The 16,457-nt window shown below is 44.3% G+C and overlaps 1 protein-coding gene across 4 annotated transcripts in view; it reads left to right on the forward strand.

Moving 5' to 3' along the window:
• Nucleotides 1-12,461, forward strand: part of ntn2 (netrin 2) — a 46,947-nt gene extending 34,486 nt beyond the window's left edge. For all 4 annotated transcript variants that reach the window (XM_053414377.1, XM_053414375.1, XM_053414376.1 and 1 more), the window contains exons 4-7: nucleotides 947-1,096; nucleotides 3,686-3,739; nucleotides 7,953-8,027; nucleotides 8,127-12,461. In XM_053414377.1, coding sequence (XP_053270352.1) covers nucleotides 947-1,096; nucleotides 3,686-3,739; nucleotides 7,953-8,027; nucleotides 8,127-8,512 — 665 coding nt within the window. In that variant the 3' untranslated portion in view covers nucleotides 8,513-12,461. The remainder of the gene's footprint in view (nucleotides 1-946; nucleotides 1,097-3,685; nucleotides 3,740-7,952; nucleotides 8,028-8,126) is intronic.
• The last annotated feature ends 3,996 nt before the right edge of the window (nucleotides 12,462-16,457 follow it).

Here is a 16,457-nt window from a genome sequence, read left to right on the forward strand (position 1 = left end):
AGAGTTTTTACTGTGTGTCACGGAGGCATTTGTCTTCCTGTTAATAATAATAGAAATAATTTAATTTATAGAGCGCTTATTAAACACAAAGTGCTGCACAACAAGAAATTAAAGGGTTAAAATGCCTCATATCAATGATAATGGGGATAATAGAGATAGAGGCAATAATAACGTGGCCCCACCTAGTAAATACAGGAATATTTAATATCTTAAGTATGTGTTTATATAATAGCGTCAGTTTGTTTGAATTCACTATGTTTTTGCTGTTGAGCTCACCAGAGGCTCTGTTTGGAATATACTGAAGCCCTGTCTCCCACTCTCTCGTCTTCTCGTCTTTGACACTCTCGGACATGCTCTCTCGCTCCGACTCTCTCTTGCATCTTGTAAAACTTTGCAGGTTTCAGACCAGCGCTCCAGCTCTCTCTCATTTAACAGCTCTTAAAACCCCAAAAAGCCTCACAACGCTTAAGGTGGCTTGAATAAATCACCGAGAACCAGCAAAACTCATAAAAGTCTCGGCAAAGCGAGGCGACCGGAGCGTTGTTTGTTGCTGTTGGCATTCGCCGGGCATCGACTGAACTTTTGGGGAAGTGATGAAACGGCACGGAGCGTGTGTCACCAGGCGGTGCTCACAGCTTTAGGAGAGCGGAAACAAGCAAAGAGCAGTCTGCCTTTATGGCTCCCCTGACAGTGATGCACTACATGCATCAGCCCATTCACCTGAGCATCCCTCTGGTGTTTTACCTGTCCCCTGCTCACTTCTACTTTCCCACATGAATTCTCTCTCTTCTTTCAAACAAACAGGTATACATGCTGTGCTTTCAGTGTTTCAGCACGGATTCAAACGCATGAGAGCTTGCTTGTATTCAGTCCTACCTAAGATTCTACCTAATATCCTCAAATCATTAATTGATTATGAATTTATTTTCTCCTCCCCCCGCCCCAGCCTGTGACTGCCACCCTGTGGGCGCAGCAGGCAAGACGTGCAACCAGACCACTGGACAGTGCCCCTGCAAGGACGGCGTCACCGGCATCACCTGCAACCGATGCGCCAAGGGCTACCAGCAGAGTCGCTCACCTGTGGCCCCCTGCATCAGTGAGTGACTCAAAAAAAACACACACACACACACACACACACACACACACACACACACAGTTAAACTAAGTACTATACTTGCTTTAAAATATACTGTAAGTTTTATAAGAAAAAGTACATAGCCTATTCATCATTAATGAGTCCTGGCGATGGCCTCTTTTAAATGTACTTTTTATATTTCCAGTGATGCCGCTGCTCTCATTGAACGAGGCAGCATTATATTACCTAAGTACCTACGTATAGATTACTTTCAGAAATATTAAAAAAATGATATAAACTATGTGAACATGTAACTAAATACTTTGTAACAATGTAGAGGAGTAGAAAGTACACATATTTGCTGATGTATTGGAGTACAAGTGAAAAGTACAAGAGTAAATATAGCTACATAGTAAAATGTACTTAAGAAAAGTACCAGTAACAAAGTAAATGTACTTTGCTACATCTCACCACTGCACAGTGCAGAGTTCCAGCAGAGTAGTGGACGGCTCTAACAGCAGCTCATACCCAAACTATGGAAATTGAGACGCATAATTGAAAGCACACGTCCCTGTAGCCTGAAGTCGTTCTGGCCTCCTGACAGGCACACCCAACCCGATCTCTGCTCTGCATACACAGGACATGTGTTCTGTGGGTTTGCACGGCCACTGAAACTGAAATGATAATGTCACTGAGAACTCCCCAAAACATGCACAAGCAGAGGGACGAGATCAGACTGTGACAGAGAAAAGAGTGAGGGGGTGAAGGGGAATCTTTCTCAGAGTTCTGGTTGGTCATTGCTGTCAACAGTGTGTTGTGCAGTGGGTGTGTGTGGGTGTGTGTGAGTGCTTGCTTGTACTGTAGTAGCTGTAGTTTGCATGCAGGCCACACAGCTTTTTAATTTCCTGTGACAAGCATGTGTGCATGTGTGTGTGTGTGTGTGTGAGCGTGCATGTCGGTTGCAAAACTAGCCAGTGCCCCGCGCCACATGCATGCATAATAGAGGGTAACTTTCCACCACACTGTGTGCCAGGCGGTGCAGGCACACGTTGCGCTCACAAGACAAACCTCCACCAGAGCCGCCACCGTGCCGCCCAGCGCCGTACCAAGCTCTGTCACACCGTGCCACATGGTGTCATGTCCTTTCTCTCACACGCGGCCCCGGAGCAGATGGCGGAGAGGTGAGCGGGAGAAAGCAATGGTCACGGACAGCAGACCCCGCTTATTTGAATACCGCTGAACCATCCAGCGAGAACAAGAAGAATTGTGTATGCGCTTTTTACGTACATTAACGCACATTTGCATCCTTTGCAAAGGGAGTTAATGAAAAGTGTGTGTGTGTCAATATGGCCTCATTGTGAGCTTGTTACCTCCTATTGAGGCTCCTGGACCCCAAGACAGAAGACACGATCATTAAGCAGCCAATTAGTATGACGGCAGCAGCCCTCGTCTGAATGATCCTTTCATCATCTGTCTGTCTTCACAAGATGTGGCCATGAGGGCACAGCGACTCAAAGTGGCTTCTAGCAGCTGCGCTTCCCTTCAGAACGCTTCATGCCCTCGTTTGTTTTTGTTGGCAGGGTGTCCATAATTTCAGGGAGACAACTGCTGCTTCTTTTTCTTTTTCTTTTTTTTTGCCTCACCACCCCTCCCACCACAAACCCTCAATCTCCAAATCCAATCAAAGGCAGATCCTCCGGGTGGATCCTTAAGCCGGCGCTCCACTAACTCTGTTTAGGGGAACGGCAGAGGGGCTGTTGTCAGCATTAGCATTTGTATTGGAAAGTTGCATACGATTAGAAGCGTGGTCCTGGAGGAATTCCACAAGGCACTTTTTAGTGTAGCCAGCGGGGCACAGCGAGGGAGGGCTGCATCTGTCTCAAGATGATCCAAGCAAAATTGCCCCCTTCGCCATCTGTCTGTCTGTCTATACATGCTTGCATGGAGATTACACATCAGTGTTAACCCAGCAACTGTTGGCGGAGGACACGGCTAATCCAGTGCAGCCACCTTTCCTTTTTAAATCTGTGTCAATCAAAGAAATGTGTGGCGCTTCTACTAAGTTTGACTCGAAAGTTGAATTTGGTTCTCTGGCGTCCATTACTCTTTCCACCCTATACCGTCTCGTGATCTTTCCATGCTCCAGAATGACAGTGAAACTGCCACATTAGTCAGTGGAATGCCTGATTTATTTGAGCCTGTCTTCCCTCTCACCACCAATAAGTATCCCTGTCACTCTGTCAATGTTTATCTAGCATGTCTGTCTGCAATGCCCCATGTGTTTTCATCTGCGTTGTCGACATATGTCACAATCCAAACCTACTGTAACACAACCATGGTATTTTCTCATATTAGGGTGGTGAAACTTCTACTTCTACTCAACACTTGTACCCTGTGTATTTTTTTTTCAGGCAAATTCATATTTACACAAAACCATCTTCTACCCCCGTCTTTGGAGTTGCTTTTAATGAATTCTGATGCGTTCCATTTCCTTCACCACACATGCACCTTTGGCCGACACTGAGCCACGTCACTCAGGCAGCACTTGAAAGGTATGGATTTACATGTAACCAATGAAATAACTTTGAATTTCTTGTGTGTGTGTTTCAGAAATCCCAGTGGCCAACCCCACAGCTGTGGTGAGCAGCACAGAGGAACCAGCAGGTTAGTCCCCGCTCTCTGAACCTCACCCATAAGCACCGCCGCTTTATGAGAGGAACAAAAACATAATTTTTAATATTTCTGGACTTGACTTGTAAGGTGTGGGATAAATATTAATGGAGGGCGGGTCCCCCTTCTTTTGAAGTTGCGCGAGAGAGACATAGGGCACCGGGGCTCGGCAGAATTTTTTCCATTGTCTTAAAAACCTGTGTCCTTGGCACAGTTTCCCCGACCGCTCGCCTCAAGTTAGTGGAGCCTCGCTGTGCTCAAAATATGGCTGCGACTTAAAGCCAAGGCCCGCGATAGGCAGCAGAGGTGATTAGTTACAGTTGAGACGGGGCATATAGAGGAAAAGAGAGTTTTGAGGCGTGAAAAGAGCGTTTGGCAAATGACTGCGGGGAAATTTGCTCAGTCTCTCCCTCCAACTCTCCAATTTAGGCTCCGGTCAATTACCCTACCCTTATTTTTCATTCTGCGGCTATTCGGTTTCAGTAGTGGTGTTGATTTGGAAATGTTGATTCATTAGTAAGCTAATAACCATATATCATCACTCAGGCTCCAGATTGTACCCCCCACTTTGCTTCTCATACTCCACTGCACTATAGTTTCATAGTTTTTGTATCATTTCTCTTCTATAAATACATATTCTGTCTGAAAAGTCAGCGTAAAAGACTTTTGACTAATGGACCTCTTACTATTCAAAGAAGAAATACAGTGCAGTTAAAGGGTCTGACTGAAAAGTTGAAATATTTGTAATAGCTGATAGTTACTTGTTTACATAATCATAATAAAGAACCACACAAAAACTGCAGAAAATGACAAAATCTAATGGTATAAAAAGAAATAAATTGATTGACATTATTTGCATTTTGGCAATAGTTAGACGAGAAGATAGATACAAACATGTTACTACACATTAAATGTTGCTATGCTAAGCTAGCCAGTTGACATAGTGTGAAGACTGGAACCCATCTTTATACAGTCTATGGTGGTCGCTCATAAGTGGAGGCTGCTGTTCAAACGGTTCATGAATGACAATATAGTAAAGCACTTTAATTAAAAAGGTATAATTGTTGACATCAACCACTAAAAGGTCTTTATATCTGTTATATCTCATTATATAATGTAATTTAAAGTGTTGCCTTGACAAATAACTTTCCAGAATATCTAAATATCCCTTTAAAGATTAGTAGATACTGATAGAAATGTTCTCATATTTGCAGATTCCTTCCTCATTTGTAATTTCTTATTCTTGTTCGGTTCTCCTCTCATTACTTGGGCCTGAGGATCTTTTTGGGGGAAAGAAATTGCACAGTCCGGCCCATTCTTGTGTTTAATACATCCCTGGGAAAATCCTACAGGGTCTTAGAACACAAGAGACGCTGATCGCCAATTCCCCTCAGGCTTTACTGAACAGACCAGAGCATTTCCCCCATCTCTCTCCTTCCTAAACTACCAAAGAACGAGCGTCACCATCACAGACCTAGGGCCCTAAAATGTTTTTTTGTGGAAGGGGCGGTGGATGCAATTTGTCCTTGTCATGGCACAGTGAAAGGGGCTCAAGGGAACTAGGGCGTCTCGAGCCCTGAAGCCAATTGTGCGTGGTTTTAGTGGGCCGGTCTTCTGGGTCAGTGGGCGATTCACAGAGCTTTTCCAGGTGAACAGCCAGCAGTAAGTGACTCTTCATGGGAAAACACAGAGGGTCCCCCAGACAGCGTTTCACCACTGGTGTATACCTCCAGGCCTGCCACTGTATACCACATACATAGGAACACACACACACACACACACACTGGCTCTGATCTAATGAAATCCATACACATCCCATAGAAATGCATGCCTGTCACAGTTGCATGCACCCTTACATGATAATGATCTGCACATGAAACCACAAGCTCACTGTAATGAAAAAGACCTTTAGCAATACAATCATCACATCATGCATTCAAAGTGAATAATGTATAACACACACACACACACAAGCACAGGCACACACACACACACACACACACACACACACACACACACACACACACACACACACACACACACACATATACACACACACACAGGCATACATACATCCACACTCACAACTCGTGACCTATCGCCATCTGCACCTCCTCTGTCTTTGTTGACATCACCTCCAGGTTTTTAGAAGCTGCTGTCTGCTCTCTCGTTCTCCTCTTTCTTGTCTATTCTTTTCTGTTGTTTCCTTTTCTTGTCTCTCTTCTCTCAGAATAGCAAAATCTCAAGTGCTCTGATACACGTCCAAGCCTTCTGGAAATTTTATTGGGCTCCTTGGGCCTCTGTTTCGTGCTCCTGCGCTCCCTCCATTGCTTTATCCGTCCTTTGCCACCAAAAAAATGGTTCACGCAACCCAGAAATCATAATTTCTCTCCCTTACGGCCATTTTTTTTTCTAAATGGGACATTTCATGTCCAGCAATTTTATTTGGTTTGCTTTGGAGAGCAATGTGACTGAATGGTTTTCCTTTTGAAGGCAATGAGAGGCCCGACCGCAGATACGAGTCCAGTGAGCAGCATGTGGCTTTTCAGTTTCACGCCCTGACATTCCAAGTGAGCAGCGCGGTCAGCTTCTCATGTCCCCTGAAAAAATATGATGGAAAACCACCTTTCATATTTTTTTCTCTTTGACTTTGTGTTCTCCTCATAGTTTTGTAATTGAAATAAGTGGATCCAAAATTCTAAGGTTCATAAAACCCAGTGGCATCCAGTCAAGTACAGTAGAGCCGCGCTAATGATCAGCAGCGTCTCTGTCTTTCTTGTCACGGCTCCAGAAGCTGTAACCATGAGCACGGTTTCAAAAAAACACACTGCCATGCTTTTAAATCTTTTATCAGAGATTTTCGACGGAGATTTCAAACATGAGCACTTTCATCTGTCTTTGAAAGTTCATTGAATTTAGCGTGTCGCCTGTGTTCCCCTGTTTCCTCTGCTCTCAGCTCATGGAAAACCGTTTCGTGATCCCAGAGAATCAAAGCTTTCTAAATGTTGAGATGACAAAAATAAATATTTCGCCATCATGAGAAAAGCAAAGCAGGAGAAATAATTACATGCATGTGCTTTCAAGGCTCCGGACTTCAAAGGGTTTTACTAAATGAACTTATCTCCTACTTTCATGGTTTATTGATAGTGCATTTTTTCAAGACGTAAAAATGAAATTCGGTTATTGTTGTTTTCTTCAAGTTTTTAACCCAGGTTTCAGGTAAATGTTGAGTCTGGAGAGAATGTAGCTTTTCAAATCTTTGACTAGGAAATGGGATAGAATTGTTTCCAGTGTGGCCGGCCCACGCTGCGGCCCAACTTTGCTTGAAGCACGGCCAGCTTGAAAAAGATGCATGCAGTTATTGATGACTAATCCAAACCAAGGCTGGGTTTAAGAGTCAGTCAAGGAGGGGATCTGAGAATGATCACTCAGCCAAGACGTCCATTTTAACTGTCACAATGATAATTGTAACACCTCATCACTGGCAGCTCCACCTATGAATGGTCAGCGGAGGTCATCTGTCCAATGTGTGGTCTCAGTCGTCACGCTGGCAGCCGGGGCCTATTCACATCCATCCAACCATGACCTGCTCCTACAACGCTCTGTCTTTACTCAAGACTGCTGAAAACATGTCAAACCGAACACTCTTGCTCCTCTGGCATGTTTCACTGGTCTCCCACTACCCGGCTGTTTTAGGGGTTTGATGTGTGATTTGTTAGAAGTTGTATTTTAGCTCAAAAAAACTTAACCAAGCAGATCATTATCAATCCTGCTCCAGTTTCCTGTAGATATATGATAATAAATGATAGACTTGCTGTAACGCTTACATCTTCATGTGTCGGCCTGTGTGTGTGTCCAGAAACAAGTTGATTTACTGTCGTCGATGCTGTTGAGTGTGTTTACTGGTGGTTTCCCAGGACATAACACTTGGTTCCAGTTACTTTGTGTTACTAATGTTTGACAAGATATACAAGTGCATATATAATATATTGACCATGACTCATAACACCCCTCAGTGTTTCAAACTGTGTCATGTCCCTCGGCTGTTTCACAGTTATCTATGTGTGTGTGTGAGTAGGTAGACGTGTCTCAGCCCCGTCTCAACATTTTTCTGATTTCCAAATAGAGACACTTCTACCAGAACTTGAGGGTGTGGTAACACTTTAAGAAGCTAAAGGACTGAATGTTGGTGTCTTTCTTCTTACAGATTGTGAGTCCTATTGTAAACCAGTGAAGGGCAACCTGAAGATCAATATGAAGAAATATTGCAAGAAAGATTATGGTGAGAGAAAATAATCATTCAGCCGCAAGTAATAGATACACTGTACTGTGAGTAGGGATTTATACTGATTGTTTTATTTTTTTATGAATGTGTTCACAGCGGTCCAAGTGAACGTACTGGACATGGAGACCATTGGGGACTGGGCCAAGTTCTCCGTCAACGTGGTGTCTGTGTACAAGAGCCGCGGCGAGCCTCTGAAGCGAGGAGACAACATCCTGTGGGTACACATGAAGGACCTGGCCTGCAAATGCCCCAAGATCCAGATGAGCAAGCGGTTCTTGGTGATGGGCGGGAGCGACGGAGGAACGGGCACAGGGGCGGGTCCAGGGGTTGGCACCGGGGGCAGTGCTGCCAGCACAGGGGCGGAGCGAGTGGGCCTGATGGCCGATAAGAACAGCCTGGTGATCCAGTGGAGGGACGTTTGGACGAGACGTCTGAGGAAGTTCCAGCGCAAAGAGAAGAAGGGGAAGTGCAGCAAAGCGTGATGAGAGAGCAGCGTCCATCCCTACCTCTTCCCCTCCCATTGCCCACCTTCATGGACCCTGACCATCTCCCTCCCCTCCCCCATCACAGGAACAATGCGCATTACAAAGACTGCATGTACCCTCCCTGTTTTAAGGACTACATTTGTGTATATTGTATAATTATTTTCCTTTTTATTTTTCAAGGTTTGTCTTTGTTATGTCACTCGTCTTTTCGTCCATTGGTTTGCCTTAAAAAGGGACCATTAAAAAGGGTATGAAGTGTAGTCAAAAGCAGACGCCATTCCCTCCTCCAGCGACGACAGCGGTAATGTCCACTCGTCCCCCAAACTACGATCTCTCAACGAAGATCTCTACGAACTCTCTCACATCTTCTGTCGCCTTGTGTCAGTTCTCACACATAAGACTCCACACTCACATTTGCATACTCCGGAGGATTTTATTGAACGGTTGAAGTTTGTCACTTCAGACACGGACTAATATCAGCGAAAACATCGGCGGCCTCACGTTTCTTTGTTGAAACAAACTCGACTCGGATCATTACGAGCTGGTATACCTGACAACTTTTCAACATTTGCTGTTAGAATGTTCATAACATGGGCTTTTACCGGCTCCAGGTGTCTGATGTAACTTATACGGTCTGTACCTACATGAAAGAAACACTCTTGTCCCCTCGAGGAACCAAGGGCTCCCTTTATAGGGACGTTTTCCACAGCAAACCTCAGTCACACCACCACTGCTGCTGCCACCGCACAGTCCTCACAATATAAACATCATGTATTTGATGCGACTGCTCAAAACAGAGTTTATGTTCTTCGTGTGGCTATTTGTTATCACATCCATACCAGCCATATTTCTATTTGAAAATAGCTTGTTTCATTTTTAAGCAGAGCAAAACTTGTTGGCATGTGTGAGTCAGAATCCAGGCCTCTAGAGCTGAGCATCTAGTCCCTCTCATGAGGGCTTTATAAACTAATGTATCACCGACATGATTCATTGCCTGTCACTTATTTTCTGGAAGAACGATTAAGCGGTGTGGACAAATGGCTGGAATTTCCGAACAATACCAATATATCATTTCCGAGGAGACTTTTCGCTTTATGGGTTGTGTCTTCCGCTGGGTAGTGGCCTCCCAGATGTTGCTGTGTGGCCACTGTCATTACTTTTGTCTTTACTTGTCTGAACATTTCTTTTTTTTTCATGTGTCTAGAGACTGGCAGGCTTTTGTTTGCCAAAATAAGAGATTGAAACGAGAGTTCCTTTTCATGCAGTAAAACGAAAACAAAGTTGCATAAACAACACAGTCGTGTTTTCCTCAAGCATATTTTGACAAAATGAATGAGGCTGGAAAAGTTTTTAGTGCTTGCTGATTGTATTATGACATGAGAAGGTCATATTTCATTCCTCATGTGCTTTGTTATGTTTGCATGTTTGCGGTTTTTTGCTGGTCCATCAAAAACTTACAGTTAGCAGAGCAAGAACCAAACCGACATGAGCATCGAGATCCAAAGGAAAACTTCCCTGGTCGTCTTCCCCCTCGACTTGCTTACCCAAACGAAGTCCCAGTCATCCTTTACCAAATAAGCATAGTCCATTTTTTAATCCAATTAGGAGGCCATGAAAGTCGGGACTAAAAAAAAGAAAACCACAGAGACCCGTCTGGTGGCTCTTAAGCTTTCCTATCTGCCTCTAAGGCACATTTCAATCTATTTAAATAGAGAACAAGATAAACACACAGTTCTGAGGGGCACATCAAACTAGCGTAGCAGTGAGTGTGCCGACAGGCATGTCATGCTAGCTAGTGGTTACGCTCCTTTGGTCGCGGCGGTATGTTTGGTTTGTCACTCGTCCAGAAGTGTCCCTCCTCTGTGTCAGCCACCATCCTCCCCGAACTCCCCGTTTAACCCATTGTGCATGTTTTGTATTCAGCGTCTCAGAGAAATGACAGCTCAGAATGAGGCTGCCAGATCTCCTCAATGGTTAACTGTACTGCACTGTAGTTCATGTTTTCACGTCTCATGTGAATGTACGTCAAACTGTGAAGAACTCACTCACTCACAAAATGTATGGTCTGATTGTATGTGTTCATGAAATAATGTCGCCAAGCCTAAGAATGTGGACACCATGACAGTGGATGATGTCATAAACTATGAACAGTGTTTGATTTTGCTCAAATGATTATCTGTCTGTCTTATGATGACATTTTAAAGAAGACATTTTCTGCCCGTATTCAGATTCATAATTTGGGTTCTTACTTGAAATGTTCAGAAAAAGCATCACTTTCCTCACTTTCCTTGTCTCTGCAGGCTCAGTGTGAAACTCTTGGTTTTAGCTCCTATTTCTTTAAGGCATCTCTTCTGATGGTGTGATTGGTCAACCGCTTTCAGTACATGTGGGAAAAATGTCGCTTTACTTTGCCTTGCCAGGGGGTCTGCCAGATTATCTGCTATGCATGCATTATAGAGATGTCGGGCATCGTGACATCAGAATGATGCAGAAGTATCAGACCCCTGACAAGGCATAACAGACATTTGGTTTTCTTTCGTGTGGAGCTGCTCCCTTTACTTTTCAGACTTATTACATTTATATCACACTAGAGAAAAACTGAAAAAGCACAATATGTCTCCTTTAATATTCCATTCCAAAAAACAACCTGTAACCAAAATGACATCATCGTGATTTCTGGTGTGTGACAAAAAAAAGGACAAAACTAGTATCAAAGTTCTGACACGATTCCCACCGATGGATTTGAACAAAAATGCAGAACCAAATTTTTGTGATGGCTGTCCGCAGTGGCCTGTCGGACAGGTGGTGTCTCCTGGCCCCGGTATGTGAGCATGGCGTGACACACTATGATGGATGGGAAAGTTATGTGCCCGCGAGGCCTCTCTGGCCCTCGACTCCATAAGCGCATAACACGCTGTCCTTGAATCTGGACTCTCTTTCACGAAATCTGTCTTTACTTCCTATTAGCTCGTCGTTTCCCTTCTCTCCAATAACACTTTCTGAATGGTGGACTTAAGATAAGAGGTAAGAGTGAGCCAGATGTTGGGGGGGGGGGGTGGAAGTGTAGTCTTGTGAAAGCTATTTAGCGAGCCTCATAGGGTGAGCCCTCTTGTTGTTTTACGTTAACAAGCCTGGCAGCTTGGCAGTGGAACTGAGGCCATAACTGCTTTTCTTTGTTTCCCCCCCCCCCCTCTGTTGCAACATTTATGACATTCACAGGTGTGTGTGTTTGAGTGTGTCTCTAATTAACCAACCCAAGTAAACAAGTGATGTGCACATAAAGGTGCAGAGAGGCAGGAGAGCTCTCATGATAAAGGATTATTATTGACATTTTCCTGCTCTGATTCATATTCTCTTTCCGTTTCACTACCATCTACATCCCCGCTCGTTTTAATGCTTCTCGACATGTTTTTAAAGTTGTAAATATGTGCTGAACTGCCTCTGCCATTCATGTTGTCTTTTTTGCAAGTGGTCACTCGGCCTGGGACGGCTCACGTGTATGGATGTACAAACCAGATGATGTTCTATGGATGTAGAAACCAGAAACATATGCTCTTGTGATCACGTCCAGAAGATGTGGTTCAGATATTACACAGAATGTATTCCCCTTTTGGTTTTATGTTGTTTCCAGACAACAGCCGCCCAAACTGTAAATGACTTTGAGAAGATTCGAGGGGCGAACACAAATGTGACAGGGGCTGATCGGACCCTCTGCTTTTCCCATAGAGGTGCAGACATGAACTGACACAACAACCCAACACCCTCTGTTACTTTAATGCCCGGGAATAACGCTCCACTCACAGAGAGGGATTGTCCCCTCAGCTCAGCTCAGCCCTGCTCTTCACTTCCTATTATATCCGAGGCTTCCTTGTACATTTTTCCTTTGAGGCAATGAACCACTGACTTTTTAATCTAAATGGTAAAAAAATAAATTATTAGTTAATGAGCTGTGTGTCGTGTTGATCATCTGTCTCTCAAATAGCTGTCGTTCGCCCGGGCTCCGGAAACGATATCAAATTGATGTGTGTGTATTTCTCATTGGAAAGTATGCTCTCATGCAGTGGGTGTGTTTCCACTCACAGTGGCTGGACTGGGGTTTGAAGGGGAAGGGAGGGGGGGAGGGGGGGCACATTGGGTATATCAGCTCCTCTCCTGTATGAACGGAGCACAAGAGCCAAAGCTCTGTAAATAAACAGTGAGGCACACACTACTTGAATATGTACCTCACCTCCGAGGAAACCCAACTCCCGAGTCAGGTCCGAGGCAGGAAACCCCTTACTACCCCCAACCCCCCCCCCCCCCTCACTCATGCTCACCCCACACACACCCCCTCAGCTCTCTCCTTGTCTCCCCACCCTCAAATCAAACAGCACCACCCTCCTGAAAGTAAATTACAGGAAAGTGACCATTTATCATCACTCTCCTAAGGGAAGGCCATCAAGGCTTGGAGAATAGAGGCTGTTGATAATGTCATGGAAACACACACACACACACAAACATGAACAACATTACATACGTCTCTGCATCAATCACATCAATCACAGCTTGCCGTCCCTGTCCACTTCCCATTACGATGAAAGAGCTTAAATGGCCTACGACCGAATGGACAGTGGAAATCCAGAGTTATGGCCCTATGACAGATCCAGCTACAGTAATGGAGTCAACCTTTGGGCTGAGTCTAAGTGAGAATCCACTCTTCTCTGTGAAGATTGTCAGACTGATGGAAGACTGTGACTGTCAGAGACCTTCTTGTTGTGTCTCTCTCAATCTCCCTCTCGTTCTCTCTGACTTCTTCCTTTCCTGCTTGTAATGGGACTGAGATATTGGACCACATCCAGTGTTAATTGATTCCCATTACCCCTCAGGATGTTCTCAGGCATTTCTATTTCTGTCTCTCTTTTTTTTTCTCTGACAATCACTGAAGCAAAGTCCCTGACCTCAAACCGAGGGCTAGAAATCTAGACGCAATAGCCACATTGCTCCATCACAACCAGCAGGACGTGACGTATTATATTTGCTGTGGAGATCCCATGATTTTTTTATAATTCAATTTCGGGAGCCAGCAGCATTGTTCAAATTATGTCTGTGTAGCTATTTTTCTGAGAGCAAAACTTCTACACTATCTTTAGACACATTCATCGTGTCCTTTTGAACCTGAGGTATCTCTTTCCGATCCCTGCATCTCTAAAAAGCCAGGAGGCCGCATTTCCCTCCTTAACATGCTTCCCCCACACTACATATATTATAGGATTTATAAGACAGCTTACCAAATGTTTTGGCTGGGAGTGTGCCTCGACACCAGCATGTCAAAATCAGCGACCAAAATTTAAACCAGTTTGTAAGACTTATCAAACACTCCCCTTATCCCACCTTGATAAACGTGTACTTAGTAGTAACTTGCTGTATTTAGTTTGCCGGGCCCGTCCTTGGATTAGTTGTAAGTTATGACTATAATTCAATTGATAAAGACCTGGTTATATCAGCTGATGTCCCTGCGTAAAACGGTAAGAAGTCAAAAGTGGATTCAGGAAACCACTTGAGTGTTTGTAGAGAAACCTGAGCTCTGGAAAGTGACTGGTCTGGGAGAGAACCGCTGGAAAAGAGCAAAGTGGATCCGGCTAAATACAGTCCGTTGTTCCTCACTCCGTTTGCTATCTGACACATCCACACACATCCACACAAACACACACCACCCAGCGGCGGGCGAGGGCGGCTTACCAGTCGTGCTTTCATAAGCTGCCAAAGCGGCTTCATTGGCTTTAAATGGAGCCTCATTACCACTGTGCTTCAAAGCTCGACAACGGCATTATCCAGCATAGGGTCTTTCTGTGTGTGTGTGTGTGTGTGGGTCTGTTTCCTAAATCTTCCTTTTTTTCTCCCTAATGTACGTCTTTTACTTTTTGCCACATTCACGACTTTCCATTCTAATGATCCCGGCGGCTTATTTTCCCTTTTTTATTCCCTTTTTCTCACCATCCCTCTCCGTGGGAGACAGTTAACGCATGTGTGAATATCCGACTGTATCTGTGAACACTCATGTACGCTTGTCTGTGAGTTTACGAGCGTGTGTGTGGGTCACCGAGCGCTAACCCCCTCGAAAACCGCGGAAAAATGTGGCGAGAAATCTGTGTGGACTAGGATCATAAATATTCAGTGGTGAAGGTCTGATCTGTTTCTCTCTCTCTCTCTCTCTCTCTCTCTCTCTCTCTCTCTCTCGCTCTCTCTCTCTTTTGCTAAACGTCTTTTCTCTGAGTGAAACCAGCTGTCGTCTTGAAGAGACACCACTCCCTCTGGAACTGACAACATGCGTGACAACGACCACACCTCCGCTCGTACATCTGTCGTCCTTCAATCTCTCAATCTTTCCATCTTTTCATTCAGCTCAAAAGAAAAGTTTACATTTCATGCCTGCAAGGGGGAAACGTCTTCTCCGCACCTCCAACTCATCCAGTCCATTAGCTCACAAAGGGGCCAATCACGTCCATGATACTCGTGGACAACTCTCCAGGCACACACACACACACACACACACAGTGTCGGGGATTGTAAGGGACCGCTGTCGCACAAAACTGGGATTCAGTGTTCCTTTGTTGGTGCTTTTTACTGGAGAAACAAACTTTATTGGGCCAGTGAGTGATTGAGAATGAGTGAGGAGTAGGGGGTAATTTAAAACCAGTGTGGTCCCTGATAGGAGCATTTTGCAGCACAAGCCGGCTCCTAATCCGCTCCTCAGCTTTGTGTTTGATTGGGTACTGTTGAAAATGGGGATGAGTCTGCCTCTTCAAAGCCTGTAACATAAGAGGAATGTGTGTGTGTGCGTGTGTGTGTGTGCCCATGTATTAAGGTGATCACAAAAAGCGGATTGTGTGCAGATGGACAAACAGAAATTACACTGATCCATTCTGCATAAGCCCTATATGAGTTGTCTCACTTAATACGTCACCTTTTAATAGCTTTGCTCTAAGGCCACAGTGAATATTAGAATTTCATTTCAATGTGCACTCACACATTTGTAACAGTGTTTGAATTTGAAGTTCGAGTTGAGTTGCAGTGTTGTGTTTTCTGGCTGTATTTCTCCATCTGATGGTGGTGGGCCACTTCAGGATAAAGGCCTTGTCTCATATACGCAAATGTATTAGTGGCGAACCTTTGCCTCGCATGCACTTCCAATAAAACTGCCTCAACTATGTGTGACCGTGCTTTAAAGCCAGCGGCAGAAACGTTTTGGAGAAGTCAGAGTGTCTCCACTTTGATTTCGCCAACATCTGCGGAGAAAGGAAAGTCAAAAAGGCGGTTGAGCTGAACTGGATGATAGACGGAGAATGTTTAATTCTCACTGGTGCGCTCCGATGTTAAGGGTCAAATAATCACCCACGACATACTGTTCACTTCAGGCCAGAAAGAGATAGATAGATTCTTTATTGTCCAAAAACCAACAGGACTAATACAACTCTTACACTAACGTTGAACCTTAAGCAGCTCAGGATTGACCGAGGTGGACATTTGGTCCAGCTGGACATTTTTATTTATGTGTTTAAAAACCTCCCACATTTAACAGGAGAAACATATTCTGAATTAATAGATTTCAGGGAGCATTATTCATTCATATTTTAAGTGATGACAGATTGTGAAAATGTGCCATTTGAGGAGTATCCATGCTGAATTGGCTTTGAGTTACATGGTTGTCCCTCAGAAACATTTGATGAAATCTGAATAATTCAGTGGTAAGTGTTTAAAATAAACCGGACTTATTTTTTGGGGAATATACACGAAGTCCCTTTGGAATGGAAACTGAGAAACATGTTTTGATGCTGAGACCTCTAACGCCGAGGAGGAAAAATCTGGTTCTGGACAGAATCAAATTTTCGATAAGTCCAAGCTCAATTGTTTTTCGAGTGAAATCAACTCAACATTTGTCAAACTTTTCCTCCTGCATCTTTCC

The sequence above is a fragment of the Pleuronectes platessa genome, chromosome 21, assembly GCF_947347685.1.
Source record: "Pleuronectes platessa chromosome 21, fPlePla1.1, whole genome shotgun sequence".
NCBI classification, from domain to species: Eukaryota; Metazoa; Chordata; class Actinopteri; order Pleuronectiformes; family Pleuronectidae; genus Pleuronectes; species Pleuronectes platessa.